The sequence below is a fragment of the Bos indicus x Bos taurus genome, chromosome 3 (genome assembly GCF_003369695.1).
Source record: "Bos indicus x Bos taurus breed Angus x Brahman F1 hybrid chromosome 3, Bos_hybrid_MaternalHap_v2.0, whole genome shotgun sequence".
Classification (NCBI taxonomy): Eukaryota; Metazoa; Chordata; class Mammalia; order Artiodactyla; family Bovidae; genus Bos; species Bos indicus x Bos taurus.
The window spans coordinates 43,665,869-43,689,145 of NC_040078.1; the positions used below are offsets into that span (position 1 = coordinate 43,665,869).

General features: G+C 38.1%; 1 protein-coding gene across 1 annotated transcript in view; it reads left to right on the forward strand.

Moving 5' to 3' along the window:
* The window catches only part of FRRS1 (ferric chelate reductase 1), a 52,807-nt gene that overhangs the window by 15,238 nt on the left and 14,292 nt on the right, over positions 1 to 23,277 (forward strand). The window contains exons 4-8 of the mRNA XM_027536423.1: positions 529 to 623; positions 2,673 to 2,820; positions 6,106 to 6,288; positions 11,626 to 11,724; positions 12,858 to 13,005. Coding sequence (XP_027392224.1) covers positions 529 to 623; positions 2,673 to 2,820; positions 6,106 to 6,288; positions 11,626 to 11,724; positions 12,858 to 13,005 — 673 coding nt within the window. The remainder of the gene's footprint in view (positions 1 to 528; positions 624 to 2,672; positions 2,821 to 6,105; positions 6,289 to 11,625; positions 11,725 to 12,857; positions 13,006 to 23,277) is intronic.

Genomic DNA, 23,277 nt, shown 5'->3' on the forward strand with positions numbered 1-23,277 from the left:
ATTCTATTTGTATATATTAATAGAAAACCAGAAGCTTACAGTATAAATGAAATAATGCTTCTGCTGCTGCTTAGTCGCTTCAGTCATGTCCTACTCTGTGCAACCCTATGGGCTGCAGCCTGCCAGGCTCCTCTGTCCATGGGATTCTCTAGGCATGAGCACTGGAGTGGGTTGCCATGTCCTCCTTCAGGGAATCTTCCCGACCCAGAGATTGAACCCAGGTCTCCTGTATTGCAGGCAGATTCTTTACCACTAAGCCACCAGAAAAGCCCCACATAAATGAAATAACCAGCAGACTCTATACAGCATCAACACACCCAATGTTTGTAACGCTCTTCAGTTCTTACATTTCAGCTGACTCTACAGCCAGCTACTAATTTGGTGTCAACCAATCAACATGTTTTTATTGAGCACCTGAGTCCTTGTGTTTAACAGAATACCAGAGTTGTACAGTGATAAATGGTTGTAGTTCCAGCTATATTGAGCTATTGAGTAACTGAATGGTAGTTCTTTTCCATTTTCTTTCAGGGATCAGCTGTAAGTCATAGAAGTCCATCAAAGAAAACAGAAATCAAGGTCTTTTGGGATGCTCCAAGCGGTGCCCCAAATCACATAACCTTCCTGTGAGTAGAAGAATTTGCAACTCTGTAACTAGTATAATTGAAATAATGAGAGTCTGCATCATTTTTTATAACTACTGAACAGTCACCAGTATGTCAGAGGTTTAGGATAGTAATGACACCAGTTTACTGATATAAGTAGTTGTTTTGTTTATTTTTTTCCAGCAGTATATACTGAGTACCTAGCACAGGACCCAGGACCTAATAGACACTTAATGGACATTTGTTGAGTGAATGAAGTGTGGTAGTGCCTTCAAACTAGTAAGAGCCATCAGTTAATAACTTGAGTCTGTATGGTGTATGGATGAATACTTTTAAAAGTTCTGTTCCTGTATTAGTACGAGAATATGAAAAAAAGCAGTCCTGAAATTTGAATGACTTTTTTCTCATTGTTACTACTTGCAGATTAGATTGTCAGAAAAGTAAGATTCTGTGTGTTCCTCAGAATTATGAAATTCAGTAGAATTAGAACAGTACTTCTCTCTTAATCTTACATGCAAAGAGGAAATGGACTGTCATAAAGGGGGATGTCATGAACGTCATTTAAGGGAAGAATTGCTCTCCTACCCTGTCTCTATTTTCTGCTTCACTTTGTACACAGAGTACACTTTGTACACTGATCTGTGTACACCTGTGTGTTGAGTGGAATGTGAAAAAGGAGATTTGACCCCAGTAAGAGCTGATGGTTGCTTGTGCAGCCTCTGTATAGCTTCTTTCTTAAGCTGCTTATTGCCGTTGCTAAGTCACTTCAGTTGTGTCCGACATTGTGTGACCCCATAGACGGCAGGCCACCAGGCTCTCCCGTCCCTGGGATTCTCCAGGCAAGAACACTGGAGTGGGTTGCCATTTCCTTCTCCAATGCATGAAAGTGAAAAGTGAAAGTGAAGTCGCTCAGTCGTGTCCGATTCTTAGCGACCCCATGGACTGCAGCCTACCAGGCTCCTCTGTCCATGGAATTTTCCAGGCAAGAATACTGGAGTGGGTTGCCATTGCCTTCTCCATAAGCTGCTTATTACACATGCCTTTTGGAATAATTTGAATGACCACTGTGAAAAGTGTAATAGTAGTATGTCATGTATATGTCAGGAGTAGAAGTCTGTGCACTTCAGTCCCTGGGTCTAGCATTCATAGCTGCTGTGAATATGCCCAAAGAACAGATAAGACAAGAGAGAGAGAACAATCAAAGTTGAAGAGAGGTTGAAGAGAGTCATTAGAGATTTGCCTCCTACAAAACTCTGTCAGGTAGTATAGGCATTGTTGTTTTATTGCGCTTTGCTTTATTTAACTTTACAGATAGTTTGTTTTGTACAAATTGGTTTGTGGCAGCCCTGCATTAAATGAGTCTTTGGGAGCCATTTTTCAAACACATTTGCTCAATTTGTTTCTCTGTGCCACATTTTGTTAATTGTTATAACATTTCAAGCTGTTCCATCAATATTATGTTTGTTATGGTGATCATTCATCAGTGGTCAGTGATCATTGATGTTACTACCGTAATTTGCTGACGTCTTCGATGATGGTTAGTGTTTTTTAGCCAGAAGGTATTTTAAAATTGGGCTTCCCTGGTGGTTCAGTGGTAAAGAATCTGCCTGCCAATGCAGGAGACAGGAGTTTGGTCCCTGGGTCAGGAAGATCCCCTGGAGAAGGAAATGGCAACCCATTCCAGTATTCTTGTCTAGGAAATCCCATGGACAGAGGAGCCTGGTGGGTTAGAATCCATTGGGTCGCAAAAGAGTGAGACACAACTTAGCAAATAAAACAATTTTAAAATTAAGGTATAGATATTGTTTTTTAGATATAGTGCTATTGCACACTTAATAGACTACAGTGTAGTGTAAACACAACTTTTATATGCATTTGGAAAGCCCATAATTCTGTGACTCACTGTATCATAATATGTGCTTTGTTGTGGTGGTCTGGAACTGAACCCTCAATATATCCAGGAAATACCTGTATCAGGTTGTATGTTCCTAGTTAGTTACCTTTTTTTGGTTCGCTTTATAATGAGCCACAATCATGGTTCTTTCTAATCTCGCTGGAACTGCATTTCAGAGCCACAGTCGTTGAGAAGTACAAAATCTACTGGGTGAAGATTCCTGGTCCTGTAATTTCACAACCAAATGTACCTCCTTTTACAACACCTGAAGCTACAATAGCACCCATGCCAACGGTACCGTCAGTCTCCCATTTAACAAGATCAGTAAGTAGAGTTTTTATAGTTTCATGAAATACAGTCTAAAGGAACAGCTTCCTTAGAAATTGTGGTTCTGTGCTTGCGGATGTTTGTAAAGGAGTGGCTGTCCTGGGTTATGGAAGCAGGTTTTTGAGTGCCTGTCAGGAAATCAGGAGGGAGTCTTCACTGCAACTTTACGACTTATAGGTTAGAATAAGAGGAGTGCAGGACCCTAGATGTTCAAGGTGTGGTTGTGACGTTCACGTGTAGTCTATACTAGCAGTGCATATGTTTTCATTTGAAAATAAATCTGAAGCAGCAGGGTTTATTTTCTTTTTTAAAATACAGCCAAATAGCAAACCTGAAGAGGGAACTTAAAGCTGAAGCTAAATTTAGGTTTCAGCTAAACTGGGAAGGGGTGTGGGGGTAGAATCTTGAAATGGTGATATAGTTCTTCACTTTTATTTCAACTAAGGCCAATGAGTACTGCAGAATTCTACAGGTTGAACTCTTGCAAGCTAATCAGCTAGAATTCTGTTTAGGCCCTCTGATTCAAAAGAAGTACAGTTAAAAAAACACATCTTGCAAAGGGTTATTCATATTACAAACATTGGAAAGGCTTTACTGAAAGCAATTCGGATGAATTAGACTTCTGAATTCAGAAGTGACGATAACAAAAAATGTCTTAAGGAAGGTTATTACAGTTAGAAGAACAAATTTGGGCCTGAATTCTGATTCGTCTAATTTCTGTTTGAGTTTGGACAAATTACTTAAATCTTAAAGTCTCAGTTTCTTCACCTATAAATGAGAAATAATAATATCTAATTCTTATAGAACCATATATATTACTGTGAGAACCAAATAGAATGAATATAAGATTTCTGATTGATTTGTACTTAATAGGTATTTAGTAAACATTCGTTCATTTTTTCTCTTCCTTCCACTTTCTTGTCTCTTTATAGCTCTTTTTTCTCGTAGGGAAGGCTAAATCTCCTATGCCCCTATACAGTGTCTTGTTTTGTTTACCTTCTTTTCCACATTATGCAATATGTGATGAGCCATTTGATTACATTATTATGAACTTTTGTTTGACCAAACAATTCGATTTGTTGTTTGCAGTAATTCTCAGGTTGTTTAGTCTCAATGTTTATGTATTTTAAAGTTGCTTTGGGGGATTCCCAGTCATTTTGGATCTGAGCTTCCCAGGAGGACTCTATTAACAATCTAAGAAAAGATTGTTATCTTTTCTTATATTCGTATAAAAGGCATTAGCTCTTGTTGGAGATTTTTTATTGTATCTCTGTACCAAGTTTATAATCTCCAATTATGGAGAGATTCATTCAGAGTCACAGGATGTTGGCACTTGTAGAGAGCTAGAGGAGGCCTCAGGGTCCCTGTTGCATAGTTAAAGATAAACAGACCCTGAGAGAGAAATTCTGCAGCAAACACGATGCAACGGTGGAGTAAAGGGGAGAACAGAGACAGACCAGACCCATGTTTCCAGGCTTCTAGTGGCTTATTCTCTCCGTTCTACTATACTTTCTCTTTAAGTTCCTGTGAAATAATAAACAAAAATTTATATATATATATATATATATATATATATATATATATTGGTCTCTGCTTGGTTTCTGTTAATAGTTGGCCTTTTGACCCCAGTTCCTAATACAGAGTTGCTAAATCCCTTGGAATTTCCTGAATGATGGGGTATCTTTTGTTCTAATGAGGTGACTCTTGGGTGGACTCCTGTATGGGGGCTGGTCGCCCAAAACACTGAGCCATGATTAGAAGCTTGCTGCTTTCAGCCCACTGACCCCATTCTCCAGAGAAGGGAGAGAGGCTGAAAACTGAGCTAATAATCCTTCATCCCACATGATAGTGGTGGTGGTTTAGTCGCTAACTTGTGTCCGACTCTTGCGACCCCATGCACTGTAGCCTGTCAGGCTCCTCTGTCCATGAGATTCTCCAGGCAAGAATACTGGAGTGGGTTGCCATTTCTTTCTCCATCCCACATGATGGAGCCTCCATAAAAGTTCCAAAAGTGTAGGTTTCGGAGAGCTCCTGGGTTGCTGACCACATGGAGGTGTGGGGAGGCTGGTGCCTCAGAGGGGTCATGGGAGCTCTGCACCTGCCCCTTCCTGCATACTTTACGCAGCTCTTCCATCTGGCTGTTTGTGGGTTGTTATCCTTTTATAATATACTGGTAATCTAGTAAGTTCTGTGAGCCATCTTTATAAATCACCTAACTCAAGGAGGAGGTGCTGAGAACCTCCAGTTTATGGCCAACAATTCAGAAGTACAGGTGGCAACCTGGGGCTTGTGATTGGCATCTGTGATGGGCATCTGAAGTGGGTGCAGTTTTGTGGGACTGAGCCCTTAGCCTGTGGGATCTGACACCAATTTCAGGTAGATAGTGTCAGAGAAGAGTTGACTTGTAGCACACTCAGTTATGTCTGCAGAGAATTTCAGAATTGCTTATTGTGGAACATGCCCACACCTGTTTGGTGCCCAGAAATATTGGTAGAGTAGAAGAAGAAATGAGAATTTTTCTGTACAGTTCCCATTAAATCCTGTTACTTAAACTCATGTTTAGCTCTCTTCTGAAATGTGGTGTCATACCTCATTCTAACTCAGTATGACTGCTTGTTTGCTCTGTCAAATTGTAGAGCTGACATTTTTCAATAGTCTTTCTTATTTGCAATACCAAGAAGCTCTGAATTAAATAATCATAGATTGTTTTTGCTTCTTCTCCACTAAATTGTTATTACTATTATTTGGAGCAGTGGTATATATGGGAGTAACCATTTTTTTCTTACATTATTTTAATGTCAAACTTGAATTCTAGAGGCAGAGTCCAGGATCTAAATATAAAAACTTGCTAAAGGTTTGTTTGTTTGGTTTTAAAAATTCCATCTCTGAAAGCTAGAGGATATCCTTTAGGCAAGAATGTCAATGTGGACTTAAATATTCCCTAAGAAATTTCTCAAAGTTTACTCGAAACTTTGCTCCAGAACATAATTAATGTGAAGTATTCTGTGTATTAAAGGGATCTTAATACTCGTGTGTAATTATAGTTCAAGTAATGTTGTGTCTTCCAAATTTTAATTAATATTAATTAAATTTAAAAGTTTACAACCTAACTACTGCTTTGATAATTTTTAATTTGGGATGTGGTCTTTTTCCTGTCGTTTGAATCCTTATTATGAAAATGTATTCTTGTTAAAACCCATACTTCAAGGTAGAAGCTCTTCTGTCATTGGAGATGAATTGCCTGTTTGATAATTAAGTCTTTCCCCCCTGTCATTTTTCTAGTTCAATGCTTCAGACTGTGGGAACAAGAAGTTCTGTATCAGGAGTCCTTTGAACTGTGACCCAGAGAAGGAGCGTGCCTGTGTCTTCTTGTCCTTCACACGAGATGACCAATCAGTGATGGTTGAAATGAGCGGTCCTAGTAAAGGCTATTTATCCGTGGCATTTTCTCATGACCGATGGATGGTTTGTACCTCTCACTTACATCAGTGGTGATGAAAGGAGAGTCACTGGAGTGAGTGATAATCAACAGCAATTTAGCATTTGTTCCAGAGTCAGATTCTCATACTTAGGGAGGAATGGGAAGGGAGAGCAGAGAAACTAACTTGGATTCTCAGTTAAGCAGCATTGAGTTGAGCCATTCCATATTAATATCTCTAAGGACAAGGCTGTCCTGAGGAAAGTTAGGAAAAGCATTTTGTTTCCAGTGGATTTGCCACTTTATCTGTCTACCTCTGTCTCTGTGATAAAGCAGGGAGTGCAGTTAAGAAAAAGTTGCTCTTCATAAAATCTCATGCTGTTTTTGATGCTCTTCAACTCCTGGTTTTCTCAAGTGACTACAGCCTGGATTGCTGCTCTTGTTGTCCCCATTTTGATGGTCATGGCACATTTCCCCAACAGGGAATTAAACCTAGTGTCTCCAGGCATAAGTGGCTTCTTTACCGGGTCTACAAAATGTCTCACTCTCCTTGGGTAGTGCTGAATGGATTAAGAGATTCTGTAGGTGGCAGCCTTGTGCTGTGGTGCGGAAGAACAGAGTCCTGCATTAGCATTCTGATTTCCCAGGAGAGGAAGAAGGCTATTAAGGCCAGGACATGTGTCTATCCTGTTCCAGCGGAGCTGACTGTGGAGGGGGTTGGCTACAAATGGAGAAAGCCTCTCATTTCCACATTAACAAATGCAAGAAGTCTTTTCTTGAGAGTTTTCTTCCTGTTAGGCTTTAAACATCACTTTTTAAGGAAATCATTATTTTTTTAAAAAGAAAAGGAACTCTGAGATTCTGTGATAGAAGAACAAATATTTTCCTTCAAAGTGCATGCTAATTGCAGTAATCCTTGTTATGCTGGCTGCAAATATTTCAGGGAGCCAGGTGTGACTTTTTTGGGGGTGGATGACATTGCAATATGTGATATGACCTGTATATTTTAAAATGTAGTTTCACAATGCACTCATTATCTTTTTTCATTCAACACAGGGTATACCTTAAACCTATGAGATAGAAGATATTTAATAGGCTTCTAAAAATACCATAAAAGAAATTGTGACTCTTTCCCTTTTAAAGTTGCTTTTATGGCAAATTTTATACTTGATCAAATGATGTTGCAATTCCTCAAAACATTTTCCCCATTTTTCCTTTTATGATTACCATTATACTTACAGCATATCCTTTTGTTCTCAATTTTGGCAAAAATGAACCTTATTCATACGGTGCATGAGGAAGCTGGGTTAAAAATAAGTGTGACTGTAAAGCCATAAGGAAAGATGGTGGTAGTGCCTGTTATATGAGTGGAACTGGCTATGAAGGAAACTGATGAGTCCAGCAGGGGTTAACAATGATAGCCTTATTGGAATAAGTGTAGGTTTATTAAGGTGCATGTGTAAGGTAGAGTACACATTTAGATACGTACTCTAGTCACTTAAATAAAAGAATTCTAGCCAAACTCCCTGCAATAGTACACTAACATGTTTCCTTTCCTGGTCACATAAAATCTGTCAGCCAAAGGAAAAGACTATTGTTACACAGAGTGTTGTGATGAGGAGCCTGCAAGTACCACAATTAATTCTGTTCTAAGTTGTAGGCATAGATGACACAAAAATGTTTACCTCTAATTCAAGATATATTTATCTTACTTAGAAATCTTATGTTTCTAGTATAGTACTCATCAAACATGTTTATAAAAAGACTTAATTATACAGGTGCAGTTAATTTATGGAGCAAGCCTATTTGATGATTAAAATCATCTGTACACCTGTTTGCCTAAATTGAGGGAAATAAATCATCACCAAAAATATTTGTAAAGTAGTTGTTTCTATTTTTGATTATTTTTAAATTCTTAGGATATTTTTATGACCTGCGATTTCTTATTAGTATGTCATGTAAGTTCAAATACCAAAGGTATCTGATGTTATGAATACTGATTAGATAAGCTAAATTATACCTTTTTTCAATTTGGTTTGTACATGAATGATAGCAGTTCTGTTTTGCTATTAGACCTCATTACTAAAATTGAAAGTACAACTTTCCATATTTTTCCTAACAGTATTTGCTAATATCTGAATTTTAACTGAAACTCAGAATATGCACGTCTCCCTCATCTTAGATATTTTTTTGTTCTCTGAGATAAAGTATTCAAGTATACACACTGTATTAGCTGCTGTTCTCTGTTTCCCCACCCAGTGTTGTCTTATTCTGTACATAATTTCTTAACACTCCAATTCCAGAGTGCTCCCAGTGCTGGCCTCTCTTGTATGTCCAGTGTGAAATTTCCAGCTTCTGGGTGGTTACTTCCAGATGAGTGTTCTGGACAACACAGGCCATCATCTACCAACTGAATTTATTATCTACCCTTCTAACATCCTTTTGTGTTTCCCATTCTTGGTGATCAGCAACAATAGGAAAAAAGTAACTACTGTTATTGATCTCTTGCTTCTTTTCAGATACTGTCTGGGAAGCCTATGGACTGATTATCTCATTCATTGCTGCCACCATCTTCTCTGGTGTTCAAGAAAACTTTGTGACTTAGATTCCTCTCTTTTAGTCACCTCTCAGGTTCTTCTTTTACCCACCCTAACTTTTTGTTTTGAAAAGTTTTAAACCTATGTGAAAGTTGAGAGACTAGTATAATGAACACCAGTAAACCCTTCACCTGCATTTGTCACTGTCTCTCTCTCTTTCCTTGTGTGCATATGTGTAGATTAACTTTTTCACTGTATATTAACACACATTTTTTTCCCTGCACTATTTGAAAATTAAGTTAAAGCTATCATGACCTTTTATGTTTCCTTTTCAGCATGTATCTCCTAAGAAGGATATTCTCCTACAATTATCATAATATCACCATCAAATATATAATACAATAATTTTATTCAATGTAGTGTATATTCAAATTTCCCTAATTGTCCCAATAAAGTCATGTATAAAATCTCTGATCCAGACTAATCAGTTATCACTCAGTGCATTTAATTGTTATATCTCTTTAATCTCCTTTTCTTTAGAATGCTTACTCTTACCTTTTTTCTTGATTTTTTTTCTGGCTGGTTGTTTTGTAGAATGCCCTGAAATTTTTACAATAGATTCAGGTTATGATTTTAGACCACATTTGAGATAACCTCAATGCTAGCCCCCAAAGCATTGGTGAACCTTTAGTAGTTACAGGGAAATATTTTTTTCTTTAACGTATTTTTGAAACTTTTCAAAGTCCTTGTTGGTATTTCTGGCCTTGTCCTGTATATGTTTTAGCTTTGTGCCACCTGTTTCCTAAAGTTTCCATATACTTTTTATGTTTCTATATCTTTGGCCCTAGAAGTTCCTCAGTTTTAAAAACCTTTCCCTTTATTGCAGCTCTACCTTATCCACATGTATTTTTTATTCTCTGAAGCATAGTTAATGCTATCTTTTCTGATAAGCCTTTTTCAATCCTTTGACCCTACCTAATTTGTCTTTCTATAGCACTTTGTTTAAATCTCTATTTTATACATACTATTTTAATTGTCTCCTCTATTAAAACATAGTCTTTGATCATAAGAACTATGTTGTCATCTTTGTTTCTCCCTCTTGATATTTTCTTATAGAGTGCGTTCTAAATGCTGGAACTGAGAGGAGCAAACAGGGGCAGGAGGTTCTGTCTAATTCTGGGGTTTGGTTGGAACTTCTCATGTGTGTTCTACCATGCTCAAAACTTGGGGTGTCTACAGCTGCCTGAAGCATAAGGTCGTCATAGCACCTTCTCTTTCCCTCACTGTAGAGCCATGAAAACTGAGTGTTACCTCTCCTTCATCCTCATCACCTCACCAGTATTTGAGAGGTTTGCCTTAATGACTTAGTTGACTTACCATCAGTTTGCCTCAAATCAACCATTTTGCTATATTAAATTTTGTTTGAAATAACAAGAAAATTCTATCGTTTCATTGATGATAAACATTCTAGAAGATACACATTGTTTGTTTAAATCAGAGATCAGCCAACTTTTTCTGCAGAAGGTTAGATAGCAACGACTTCAGAATCTGTGGGCCGCCTGGTCTCTTTGCAGCTACTCAGCTCTTTTATAGTGCTAAAGCAGGCACAGACTGCTGTAAATTAGTATGTGTGGCCGTGTTCAGTCAAACTTTATTTATAGGCACTGAAATTTGGATTTAATGTATTTTCACTATCATGAATTATCATTCTTAAAAAACCATTTAGATATGTAAACACCATCCTCAGCTTGTAGCCTGTATAAGAACAGGCATCAGACTAAAGTTGGTCTGTGTGCCACAGTGTGTGGTGATTTAAATTATGATAACTCCAAGTTTCTTGAGTTGCACTAATTCTGATTTGAGCATAAGATGTGTAACAGGGAACTTCTTTGCTAATGTTATGTACTTGAGAGTTAAAACTGGAACTTTTTACAAGAAATTTCAAATTTTTTGTAAATTTTACAAATGTTAGAAAATCATATTGGTATTTTTAACAAGACTTTAATTATAGCTTGTTAGTCTTGGGTCTTGTTTAAGGAATTTAGTGACAAGAGCTGGTTAAAGACCTTGTTAGATAGTTTATGGAAAACAGTTTAGAATAGATGAAAGAACCAAAACTGTACACAATAACTTAAAATCCATATTATTTATTTGGTGGTGGTAGTGTTGTTTCGGAGAAGGCAATAGGACCCCACTCCAGTACTCTTGCCTGGAAAATCCATGGATGGAGGAGTCTGGTGGGCTGCAGTCCATGGGGTCTCTAAGAGTCGGATATGACTGAGCAACTTCACTTTCACTTTTCACTTTCATGCATTGGAGAAGGAAATGGCAACCCACTCCAGTGTTCTTGCCTGGAGAATCCCAGGGACAGGGAAGCCTGGTGGGCTGCCGTCTCTGGGGTCGCACAGAGTCAGACACGACTGAAGCGACTTAGCAGCAGCAGCAGTGTTGTTTATCGCTAAGTCATGTCCAACTCTTTGTGACCCCATGGACTGTAGCCCACCAGTCTCCTCGTCCATGGGATTCTCCAGGCAAGAATACTGGAGTGGGTTGCTATTTCATTCTCCAGGGGATCTTCCCGACCCAGGGATTGAACCCACGTCTCCTGCATTGGGAGGTGGATTCCTTAACCGCTGAATCACCAGGGAAGCCCTGTCATTCATTTGTACCATAACTTAAATGTGCTTTAAGGATACAGTCTGCTGTCTGATAATCACTGTAAATAAGATTTAATTTTTAGAGCTAAGGAATATTGGAGATTAAAGGAGAGATAAGAATTAGACTGACAAACAATGCTCCCTTGTTGAAATTCCCTTGACCTTTTTTTCATTTGTCATTGTTTTTCAGGGTGATGATGATGCTTATGTGTGTATTCTTGAAGATCAGATTGTTCACATACAACCTTCCCATTTGACAGGGCGAAGTCATCCTATAATGGATTTTGGGGTAGGTGTGAGGATTCTGGAATTGCCACCTGGCTGGTCCATCTTCTGGCTATACGACCAACAGTGCCATGGCTGTGGTGCAAAATAGCTTCCAAACCTGCAGCTAGCAGCAAAGACCAAACAGGGTCCTGGGAGCAGAGTTCCTATCTTACAGTCTGGGAGAAACCTTTCTGCATTTTATTATATATGTGTGTAAATTGTATGTACTTAAGTTGTATAGCATGATGTTTTTATATCCCTCTCCATAGTGAAATGATTGCTAAAATCAGGCTAATCAATATATCCATTGCCTCAGTTACTTTTTTCTTTTTTTGTGATGAGAACAGCTGAAATCTACTCTCTTAGCAAATTTCCAGTATACAGTCCAGTAATATAAACTACAGTTACCATGCCCCTTTTCTATGCTTTAGCAAGCACAGGAAAGTTTTCTTTTTTAGTAAAAGATGAATTCTTGTTTGTTTCACTTAAATTCTTTTTTATTGCATCTGTTAAAAATATTTTATAATTTGTTAAGAGGGTCAAAAAAGCTTGCAGACAGATTTTTAAGAGGTTTGTTAGTGACACAGAATTTCTTGACTGATGGGAAAGAGGTGGATATATGGTAGGTGCTGGTTCAGTGCCTTGGGCAATTGTCTTAAGTGCCCGATGTTGACATCTGTGCCAAATGTGGCCTATTTCTGGTAGAGAAGTGTCATTTTCACATGGCAATTGACATGAAAATGAATTCCGAAGGGGCAGTAGCTACCACCTCGTGACATGTTCTCTGCATAGCTTTCTTGTGAGGTTAGAGCTTCTCACAAGTTGCATTTTGGCTACTAGTGTATTACTTGCTAAGTATTTCTTTAGTGTTGTTGATTGTATATTAGGGGCCAGATGGAGTTAGTGCATCTGCCAAAGTTTCTAGCCTAGGTAGTAAAAATACTATTTTTGCCAAGTGGGATAAACACAAATAAACTGGGAGAATGTGTTTCTTGTCCTCTTCAAAGAGGAAGTGGAAAAACAATGACACTGCAGACAAAACATGCACAGAGGATCTTAGAGAAAGGAAATTGAACAGGTCCAGGATTTTGATCACATCTTATTTTTAGCAAATATTTGGAATGTGCTGAGAAGACCCATTGTGTGTGTTTGCAGGATCCTCTTGAGGACATGGCTTGGAGGTTGGTTGATGGTGTTATGCAGTGTTCTTTCAGAAGAAACATTACCCTTCCTGGGGTTAAGAATAGATTTGATCTAAATGCAAGCTACTACATATTTGTAGCAGATGGTGCAGCTGTTGATGGTAAGTATATTGAAAGAAAACTATCTTTTTAAGGTTTGTCTCTTATTTTTTTCCTTTCCCTCATTTTTTTGGAGAGACTATGGTAATTGCTCTTTTTTTGAGATATGCATTTGTGAATAAAGAGTTATCAAATTCTTTTCCATCTTTGCCTGACAGTTTGACCTCAGTTGACCTTCTAGCTTTGTTTCCCTGGAAACTAGGTAAAGGTAGTGTCAACTATGTTATCAGGCAGCACAATATATGTGATTTCTGGCTGGTAAACTGCATTTGGACCAGGGAAAACTGTAAATACCTGATTGGATATAGTGACTTTGGCAGTTTCCTTGCAGGGACCCTAAAGGCAGGACTGTGTGGGGTTTTTGCAGGACATATCGGCTCTTGTGGATGACCTGTCCAATACGAATCTCATCTCGTTGGACCTGAGCTTTCTCCAGGGTGGAAGAGAGGGGTAAAGGGAATAACCCTTAACAGCTGAGTAAGCTTCTACAGGACCTCCCTTTGAAAAAGGATGCCTCGTGGTGCCCTGCAGGTGAACTGTGTTTCCTGTCTCACAGCCTTCTAAGTCAGTCGGATGCTAGGTATAGCTCAAGGAAGTTTTATGAGTTTGAATGTTTAGTTTATCTTTAATACAGCCCCGGTAGGTACTGAAACACATTAAAAAGAATAAAGAGATTTTGTTTAAGGTCTTAGCTAATGATATTCTGAAGAATTGCAGGAAATGCCAAGGTAATGTTGTAGTTAGTGACTCATCTCCCAAACTTAATATCCTCAAACTTGGAGCATATGGCCTACTCTGAAAGTCGTGAGGCACTGGGCACACAGAATGGAAGAATGGGGGTAAGAGAGGAGGAGGAGAAATGTGGTGTGGGCAAAATTGTGAAAGCCTTGCATAGTCTATCATGTGGTTTATTTATTTTTAATTGAAGTACAGTTGATTTACAATGTTGTGTTAGTTTCTAGTGTACAGCAAAGTGATTCAGATATAGATTTGAAACTATACATGTATTTCTGAAAAAAAAATGTATTCTTTTTTAGATTCTTTCCACTATAGTTTATTTTTTATTTTTTTTAGTGTTTTTATTTTTTAAATTTTTTAAAATTTAAATTTATTTATTTTAACTGGAGGCTAATTACTTTACAATATTCTATTGGTTTTTCCATACATTAACATGAATCCGCCATGGGTGTACACGTGTTCCCAATCCTGAACCTATTATAAGATATTAAATATAGTTCCCTGTGCTATGCAGTTGGACCTTGTTAATTATCTGTTTTTGTATATAGTAGTTTATATTCTATTATGTTGTTTAGATTTTATCCTATAGGTAAAGTAGAGGTTCAAAAGGTTTTAAAGAGGATGAAATATCTACTCAGTGTTAGAGAAAATTTAGGAATATTTGCAGGTTTAGTTGTGGGTGATATGTTTGGTTATCTTAGGCAAATCGTGTATTCTTACTTGCACCAACAACAGCAAATGTAGCTTGAAAATAACTTTGGTTAAATGATAATAATGGGTAAAATTACTTAGTATATAATGAGGCCAATTGTTGGCTCAGCACTATCATTAAGGTTTTCATTTTATCTTCATAGAAACCTACACAAGATATGCGTTATTATTATCCCTATTTTACCTGGAAGGAGACAGGCTTCAAGAGGTTAGGTCATTTGCCCAGATAAGTAAACAGTGGAGTTGGAATATGAACCTAAACTCTTTGAGCTCACAGCCTCAGTGTTTAATACCTTCTAACATGGGAAATGTAGGAAATGAATTTTTAACGAGGAAAAACTCAAACATTTGCATTTTAAAACATATTACTAAAGTGCAGGTAATTGTATTATTGTTATCTGCAGCTGTCACTTACAATAAATTATATGTATCTCAGTATTTCTTACAGAAGTTTTTTTTCTTTAAACTATACAGTTTAAAAAATACAACTTATTAAAACTTTCTTTTAAGGTTTCTATATATATATTTTTAAATTTATTTATTTATTTACTGACTGTGCTGGTCTTCCTTGCTGCGTGGGCTTTTCTCTAGCTGTGATGAGCGGTGGCCACTCTCCAGTTGTGGTGTGCAGGGTTCTCACTGGGGTGTCTTCTCGTGTTGCAGAGCTTGGGCTCAAGGGTGTGCAGGCTTCAGTAGTTGCAGCGCAAGGGCTCAGTAGTTGTGGTTCCTGGGCTCTAGAGCACAGGCTCAACAGTTGTGGTGCACAGGCTTAACTGCCATGCAGCATGTGAAATCTGGGATTGAAGCCTGCATTGGCTGGTGGATTCTTTACTACTGAGCCACCAGGGAAGCCCTCACAGAGATCTTATGAATAGATATATTGCCCGTTTGTAGAGATAAGAGAACTAGAGCCTAGAAAGGTGAAGCAACTTGTTCAAAGTCACACAAGTAGCAGACTCAGGAGTTAAACTCAAGCTGATTCCAGTTACAAATGCTGTGCCCTTTTCATCATATCCAGCTACTTCCTTTAGTGCCCAGAATGTCATAGGTACTCCAAAAATGATTATCAACTTGAATGGATGACTTAAATTGCTAGAAGACTTAACAGTTTGCATTTATACTTTTAAAAAGTTCATACTTTAAAAGTGTCATTTATTTTTAAAATTTTCTTTATTTTTAATTGAAGAATAATTGCTTTACAATACTGTGTTGGTTTCTGCCATACATCAGCATGAGTCAGTCATAGGTATACATATTTCCCCTTCCTCTTGAATCTTCCTCCCACCTCCCACCCCTTTAGGTTGTCACAGAGCACCATTTTGAACTTCCTGAGTCATACAACTAAGTCTCACTGGCTATTTTACATCCATGGCACCCCACTCCAGTACTCTTGCCTGGAAACTCCCATGGGTAGAGGAGCCCAGTAGGCTGCAGTCCATGGGGTCGAGAAGAGTCAGACACGACTGAGCGACTTCACTTTCACTTTTCACTCTCCTGCATTGGAGAAGGCAATGGCAACCCACTCCAGTGTTCTTGCCTGGAGAATCCCAGGGACGGGGGAGCCTGGTGGGCTGCCGTCTGTGGGGTCGCACAAAGTCGGACACCACTGAAGCGACTGAGCAGCAGCGGCAGCAGTGTATATGTTTCCCTGCTGCTCTCTCCATTTGTCCCATCCTCTCTTTCCTCCCTGCATCCCCTGTGTCCATAAATCTGTTCTCTATGTCTGCATCTCCATTGTTGCCCTGAAAATAGATTCATCAGTACAATATTTCTAGATTTCATGTATATGCATTAATATATGATATATGTTTTTCTCTTTCTGACTTATTTCACTCTGTATAATAGGCTCTAAGTTCATCACCTCATTAGAACTGACTCAAATGCATTCCTTTTTAGGGCTGAGTAATATTCCATTGTGCACATGTACCACAGTGTCATTTAAATAGGTGAATTCCATTGTACTATAAGTTATGTGTGTTTTGGGGTGTACGGTGATTATATCTGTTTCTTCTTAGTCCAGCATTGTAGTAATTAGAATGCATTTTCTGATAGAAACAGTATTTTAATTAATTAGTATTTTCCTGGAAAAACCGAGTTTGTGGATGATACATGTGCAGAACAGAGCATTGTTTTATCTCCCTCTTCTGCTGGTGTTGCTATGCTCATGGCATGGTAAGGAGAGTCTCTATCATGTTTTGTGGTATTTTCCAAAGTGTGGGGATCAAATAACTTGCTTCAGAACCACCTGGAATGACTGCTGAAATGCACATTCCTGAGCTCCATCCCAGACTCACTGAATCTCTGTTGTTTATGCTTGGAATCTGCATTGTAACAAACATTTCAGGGGATTGTTCTGTATACTGTGGTTTGATAACTTAGTGCTCTAGGACAGTGTTCTTCCAACGAAGGTGTACATATTGTAAGACAGTCCAGGGGATACAGAAAACAAGCTTGAACTTTCTATTTAGATTTATTTTATCTCACTAAAAGTTTCTATTTTAATAGTGTTAAACAGATTAAAATAATAGTACATGAATATGTTTATTAACAAACATATACATAAATCATAGACTTTTTTTTTTTAACTGGTGGAGTGCAAAGCAACAAAACCAAACTGCAAAACAAAACAAGCCAACCTGGACATTATCAGTTCAGGGAATTTATTTTTTAGTTCCTCTGTTCAGTTCAGTTCAGTTGCTCAGTGGTGTCTGACTCTTTGTGACCCCATGAATCGCAGCATGCCAGGCCTCCCTGTCCATCACCAACTCCCGGAGTTCACCCAAACTCATGTCCATTGAGTCGGTGATGCCATCCAGCCATCTCATCCTCTGTCGTCCCCTTCTCCTCCTGCCCCTAATCCCTCCCAACATCAGATTCTTTTCCAGTGAGTCAACACTTTGCATGAGGTGGCCAAGATATTGGAGTTTCAGCTTTAGCATCATTCCTTCCAAAGAAATCCCAGGGCTGATCTTCAGAATGGACTGGTTGGATCTCCTTGCAGTCCAAGGGACTCTCAAGAGTCTTCTCCAATACCACAGTTCAAAAGCATCAATTCTTCATCATTCAGCTTTCTTCACAGTCCAACTCTCACATCCATACATGACCACTGGAAAAACCATAGCCTTGACTAGACGGACCTTTGTTGGCAAAGTAATGTCTTTGACTTTGAATATGTTATCTAGGTTGGTCATAACTTTCCTTCCAAGGAGTAAGCGTCTTTTCATTTCCTGGCTGCAGTTACCATCTGCAGTGATTTTGGAGCCCAGAAAAATAAAATCTGACACTGTTTCCACTGTTTCCCCATCTATTTCCCATGAAGTGATGGGACCAGATGCCATGATCTTTGTTTTCTGAATGTTGAGCTTTAAGCCAACTTTTTCACTCTCCTCTTTCACTTTCATCAAGAATCTTTCTAGTTACTCTTCACTTTCTGCCATAAAGGTGGTGTCATCTGCATATCTGAGGTTATTGATATTTCTCCCGGCAATCTTGATTCCAGCTTGTGCTTCTTCCAGCCCAGTGTTTCTCATGCTGTACTCTGCATAGAAGTTAAATCAGCAGGGTGACAATATACAGCCTTGACATATTCCTTTTCCTATTTGGAACCAGTCTGTTGTTCCATGTCCAGTTCTAACTGTTGCTTCCTGATCTGCATATAGGTTTCTCAAGAAGCAGGTCAGGTGGTCTGGTATTCCCATCTCTTTCAGAATTTTCCACAGTTTATTGTGATCCACACAGTCAAAGGCTTTGGCATAGTCAATAAAGCAGAAATAGATGTTTTTCTGGAACTCTCTTCCTTTTCCATGATCCAGCGGATGTTGGCAATTTTATCTCTGGTTCCTCTGCCTTATCTAAAACCAGCTTGAACATCTGGAAGTTCACAGTTCACGTATTGCTGAAGCCTGGCTTGGAGAATTTTGAGCATTACTTTACTAGCGTGTGAGATGAGTGCAATTGTGTGGTAGTTTGAGCATTCTTTGGCATTGCCTTTCTTTGGGATTGGAATGAAAACTAACCTTTTCCAGTCCTGTGGCCACTGCTGAGTTTTCCAAATTTGCTGGCATATTGAGTGCAGCACTTTCACAGCATCATCTTTCAGGATTTGCAATAGCTCAACTGGAATTCCATCATCTCCACTGGCTTTGTTCATAGTGATGCTTCTTAAGGCCCACTGGACTTCACATTCCACTATGTCTGGCTCTAGATGAGTGATCACACCATCGTGGTTATCTTGGTCATGAAGATCTTTTTTGCACAGTTCTTCTGTGTCTTCTTGCCACCTCTTCTTAATATCTTCTGCTTCTGTTAGGTCCATACCATTTCTGTCCTTTATCGAGTCCATCTTTGCATGAAATATTCCCTTGGTGTCTCTAATCTTCTTGAAGAGATCTCTAGTCTTTCCCATTCCGTTGTTTTCCTCTATTTCTTTGCATTGATCGCTGAGGGAGGCTTTCTTATCTCTCCTTGCTATTCTTTGGAACTCTGCATTCAGATGCTTATATCTTTCCTTTTCTCCTTTGCTTTTCGCTTCTCTTCTTTTCACAGCTATTTGTAAGCCCTCCCCAGACAGCCATTTTGCTTTTTTGCATTTCTTTTCCATGGGGATGGTCTTGATCCCTGTCTCCTGTACAATGTCACGAACCTCTGTCCATAGTTGATCAGGCACTCTGTCTATCAGATCTAGGCCCTTAAATCTATTTCTCACTTCCCCTGAACAAAATACAGTTCCCCCACACATCACTGTTGCTTTCGTTGTTTTTGTTGTTGTTTAGTAGCTCAGTTGTGTCCGACTCTGTGACCCCATGGACTGCAGCACACCAGACTTCCTGGTCCTTCACCATCTCCTGGAGTTTGCTCAAACTCATGTCCATTGAGTCAGTGATGCCATCCAACCATCTCATCCTCTGCCTCCCCCTTCTCCTGCCCTTAATCTTTCCCAGCATCAGGGTCTTTTTCATGAATCAGCTCTTTGCATTAGGTGGCCAAAGTATTGGAGCTTCAGCTTCAGCATCAGTCCTTCCAATCAATATTCAGGGTTGGTTTTCTTTGGGACTGACTGGTTTGATCTCCATGCTGTCAGGGGACTCTCAGGAGTTTTCTCCAATACCACAATTCGAAAGCATCAGTTCTTCAATGCTCAGCTTTCTTTATGGTCCATCTCTCACCTGCATACATGACTACTGACAAAACCATAGCTTTGACTATGTGGACCTTTGTTGGCTAAGTGATGTTTCTGCTTTTTAATATGCTGTCTAGCTTTATCATAGCTTTCCTCCAACAAATAAGCGTCTTTTAATTTCATGGCTGCAGTCACCGTCCTCAGTGATTCTGGAGCCCAAGAAAATAAAGTCTATCTCTGTTTCCACTTTTTCTCTATCTGCTTGCCATGAAGTGATGGGAACAGATGCCATAATCTTAGTTTTTTGAATGTTAAGTTTTAAGCCAGCTTTTTCACTCTCCTCTTTCACCCTGATCAAGAGGCTCTTTAGTTCCTCTTTACTTTCTGCCATTGGAGTGGTATCATCTGCATATCGGAGGCTATTGATATTTCTGATGGCAATCTTGATTCCAGCTGGTGATTCATCCAGCCTGGCATTTCACATAATGTACTCTGTATATAAGTTAAATAATAACCAGGGTGACAACATACAGCCTTGATGTTCTCCTTTCCTAATTTTGAACCAGTCCATTGTTTCAGTCCATTTGTTGTCTGGTCATATATGTGTGGATCACTTATATGCTGCACTCTGCTTAAAAACAGTGAGACTTTATGAGGCTGAAACCCTTTTTCAGAGCAATAATATCTCTGTAACCCATGTAAACATAAATAGAACAAGGTCATCCTGGGCAAATTTGACAAGCTCAGGAGACATTGTTTAGTAATGCAGACTGAAGGTCAGAGGGACTGTGATGCTGAATCAGAAGCTTCTGATGATTCTTACAGACTATGCTAAGCTCCAAAGGACACTACGTTATTAGCAAAAACAAAAATTAACCAGTTTCTTTATCCAAATATATCACTTCATCCAAAAGTGATTCAGCAAAAGTGATCAATATTAATATACAGATGAAATTGCTTAATGTTTTCAGATTTTCATTTTCTACTAATTTTTCTTGTTATCCTCATATTTGGTGTTAAGCTGGCATATAGCTATCTTTCTGTTCTTTTTCTGACTGCTGAGGTGTTTTATTTTTCTTACCTTTTCACAGGAAATTTAATTCTCTTCTCTGGGTATCAACAGTGATTGTAGATTACAATTTGAAACATTCAGAAAGCAGATACCTAAATATTGTCACATTTCTTTACATCATGATGTTCAGTAACTAAGTCAAACCATAGCTTCGACTATACGGACTTTTGTCGACCAAGTGATGTTTTTGCTTTTTAATACCTTGTCTAGATTTGTCATAGCTATTCTTCCAAGTTACTAAATCATGATGATTACATGACTGTTAAACATTCATGTCTACTAAATGCAGTGAACAAAATGGTATAAATGTTTACCCAATTCCCTTGTAAACAAGGTTGTTTTGCACAGTATTAACAAATGGAGTTAATGTATAACACAATGTCAGTGAGGAAAAAAACCTTCTCTGTAAATAAATAATTCTATTTATATAAATATATTCTGATTTTTTTTAGCACACATTTACAAACTGGATCAATGAAAAGAAACAAGATATATATTTTACTATAAGAAGAAAAACTTGAGAAATGACCCACAATGGGAGAAATCACCTAGGAAAAGGGGTCAGAAGCAAACAAAAGATAATTGAGAGTTAAAAGTATTGTCATATTTAGTAAAACCCATTTAAAACCTTGTTCTAACTACTATTTTACCCTCAGAAAGCTTTGTCTTATCGTGAAATAAGCCATCATGTGAAATGCTGAGTCCGAACTGAAAGACAGAACTCATCTGTGTGAATAAATTATTCACAATGAGAAAATCTACCAATTTAAATAATTAATGTAGAGACCCCATTATCACATGACCTGTTATTTTGGCAATTTAGGAATAATACTGCAGGAAGTGAAGTGAAAGCATTGTATGCATATGCTAGGTTCTGTCTGCCTCTTTGTGACCCTATGGACTGTAGACTGCCAGGCTCTTCTGTCCGTGGGATTATCCAGGCAAGAATTCTGAAGTGAGTTGCCGTTTCCTTCTCCAGGGGATCTTCCTGACCCAGGGATTGAACTTGCATCCTCTGCATTGCAGGCAGATTCTTAACCGTTGAGCCATCAGGATGCTAAACATGAACTCAATGTCCCTTAAGGCAAAACACCAAATTTATAATGGAGCCATGCAATGGAACACCAAAATTATATGGATTTCTGCTTTAATGAAGGTTACGTTCATGTTAGTCCATGGCTTCATGGTACTTCAGTTTTAAAACACTTTTCTTCCAACTTGATTCTCAGGCTGTTAAGAATGTGGTCTGGTTTTTAATACTACCACTGTACTAATCCAATATTTTTAGGTTCTTCAAAGCCTTCCTTGTCATTTTCAATAGTTTTTTTTTTTTCATTATCTTCTATTTGACATTTTTGTAGCTTCTGATAGCTATTGTCTCCTTTTTCTTGACACTAGTCTATAGGTATTCATTATAAAAACTTCTCATTTTCTGTTTTATCTCTGATCTTCTCTGGTATAACAAGACATGATATAATTGTATTCACCAAATGAATAACCAGGTGTCCAAACACTAGTTTTTGAACAGTCCATTTTTCCTCTGTTTCTAAAGGCTCTTTATCATACACTAAAAATCTGTCAGTAAATCACATTATTTCTAATTTATTCTTCCATTGATCTATTTGTCTATTACTATACTGTTTGAATAATAGGTTGTAAGTTTTGATAAAGCATGATTCCCCTCCTAGCTTTCTTTTTTCAGGAATTCTTGCCTCCTCTTTGTGTATCTGCTCTTCTAGATAGAGTTTAGAAATGATTTGTCAAGTTTCATTAAAAATCTTATTGGGTTTATGGTTGGAATTGAAATTTTAGATTAATTTGTGGGATAATCAACATCTTTGAGTCTTCCTATCCAGGAATATATTGGGAAATTGCATTGATTCATATCCTGAAGTATTCTTCATGTCTTCCTATAGGGCTTATTTATTTTTGTTACCTTGTTCCTAGGTATTTTATAAATTTCTAATACATACTATTGTGAATGGAATTTTTTTTCTGACATTTTCTCAATTTGTTGATGTTTAGGAAAGTTATTGATTTTTGAATGCTTATCTTGAAAGTAGCCAGCTAGTTTTCCAAATTAATATCTTGGATTTTCTAGATAAAACATTGTGTTTTGTGCAAATAATGATATTAGCAGCCCTCGTTTTCTTTCTTTTCTTGTTTCACTGCATTTCTTACTTCTCCCAGAGTAGTGTGGAATGATAGTGTAATATGGCAAATATTCTTGTCTTATTCCTGATTTTTATGGGATTGCTTCTAATATTCAGTGTTGTCTCATGTTTATTGTATTTTTCTGGGGGATATATTTTATTGTGTTTAGGAAGTATTCTGTTCCTACCTTTACAAAGAGTTCTTGTCATGGGTGTGTGCTGAATTTCATCTACTGTCTTTCAGGCAGCAACTGACATGACAGTTTATCATTACTTATGTATATTTCTGAACAGTGAACAATTCTCACTTTCCTGGGATGAAAGTGCTCGGTCATGTCTTGTTATTCCCTTAATGCAGATTAATATAATTCACTAATATTTTATTTAAGCTTTTTGCATCTATATTCATAAATGTTTTTGGTGTATGGTTATGGGATTGTGTGTGTTTTTGTGTGTGTGCATGCCTGCCTCATGTTGGTTT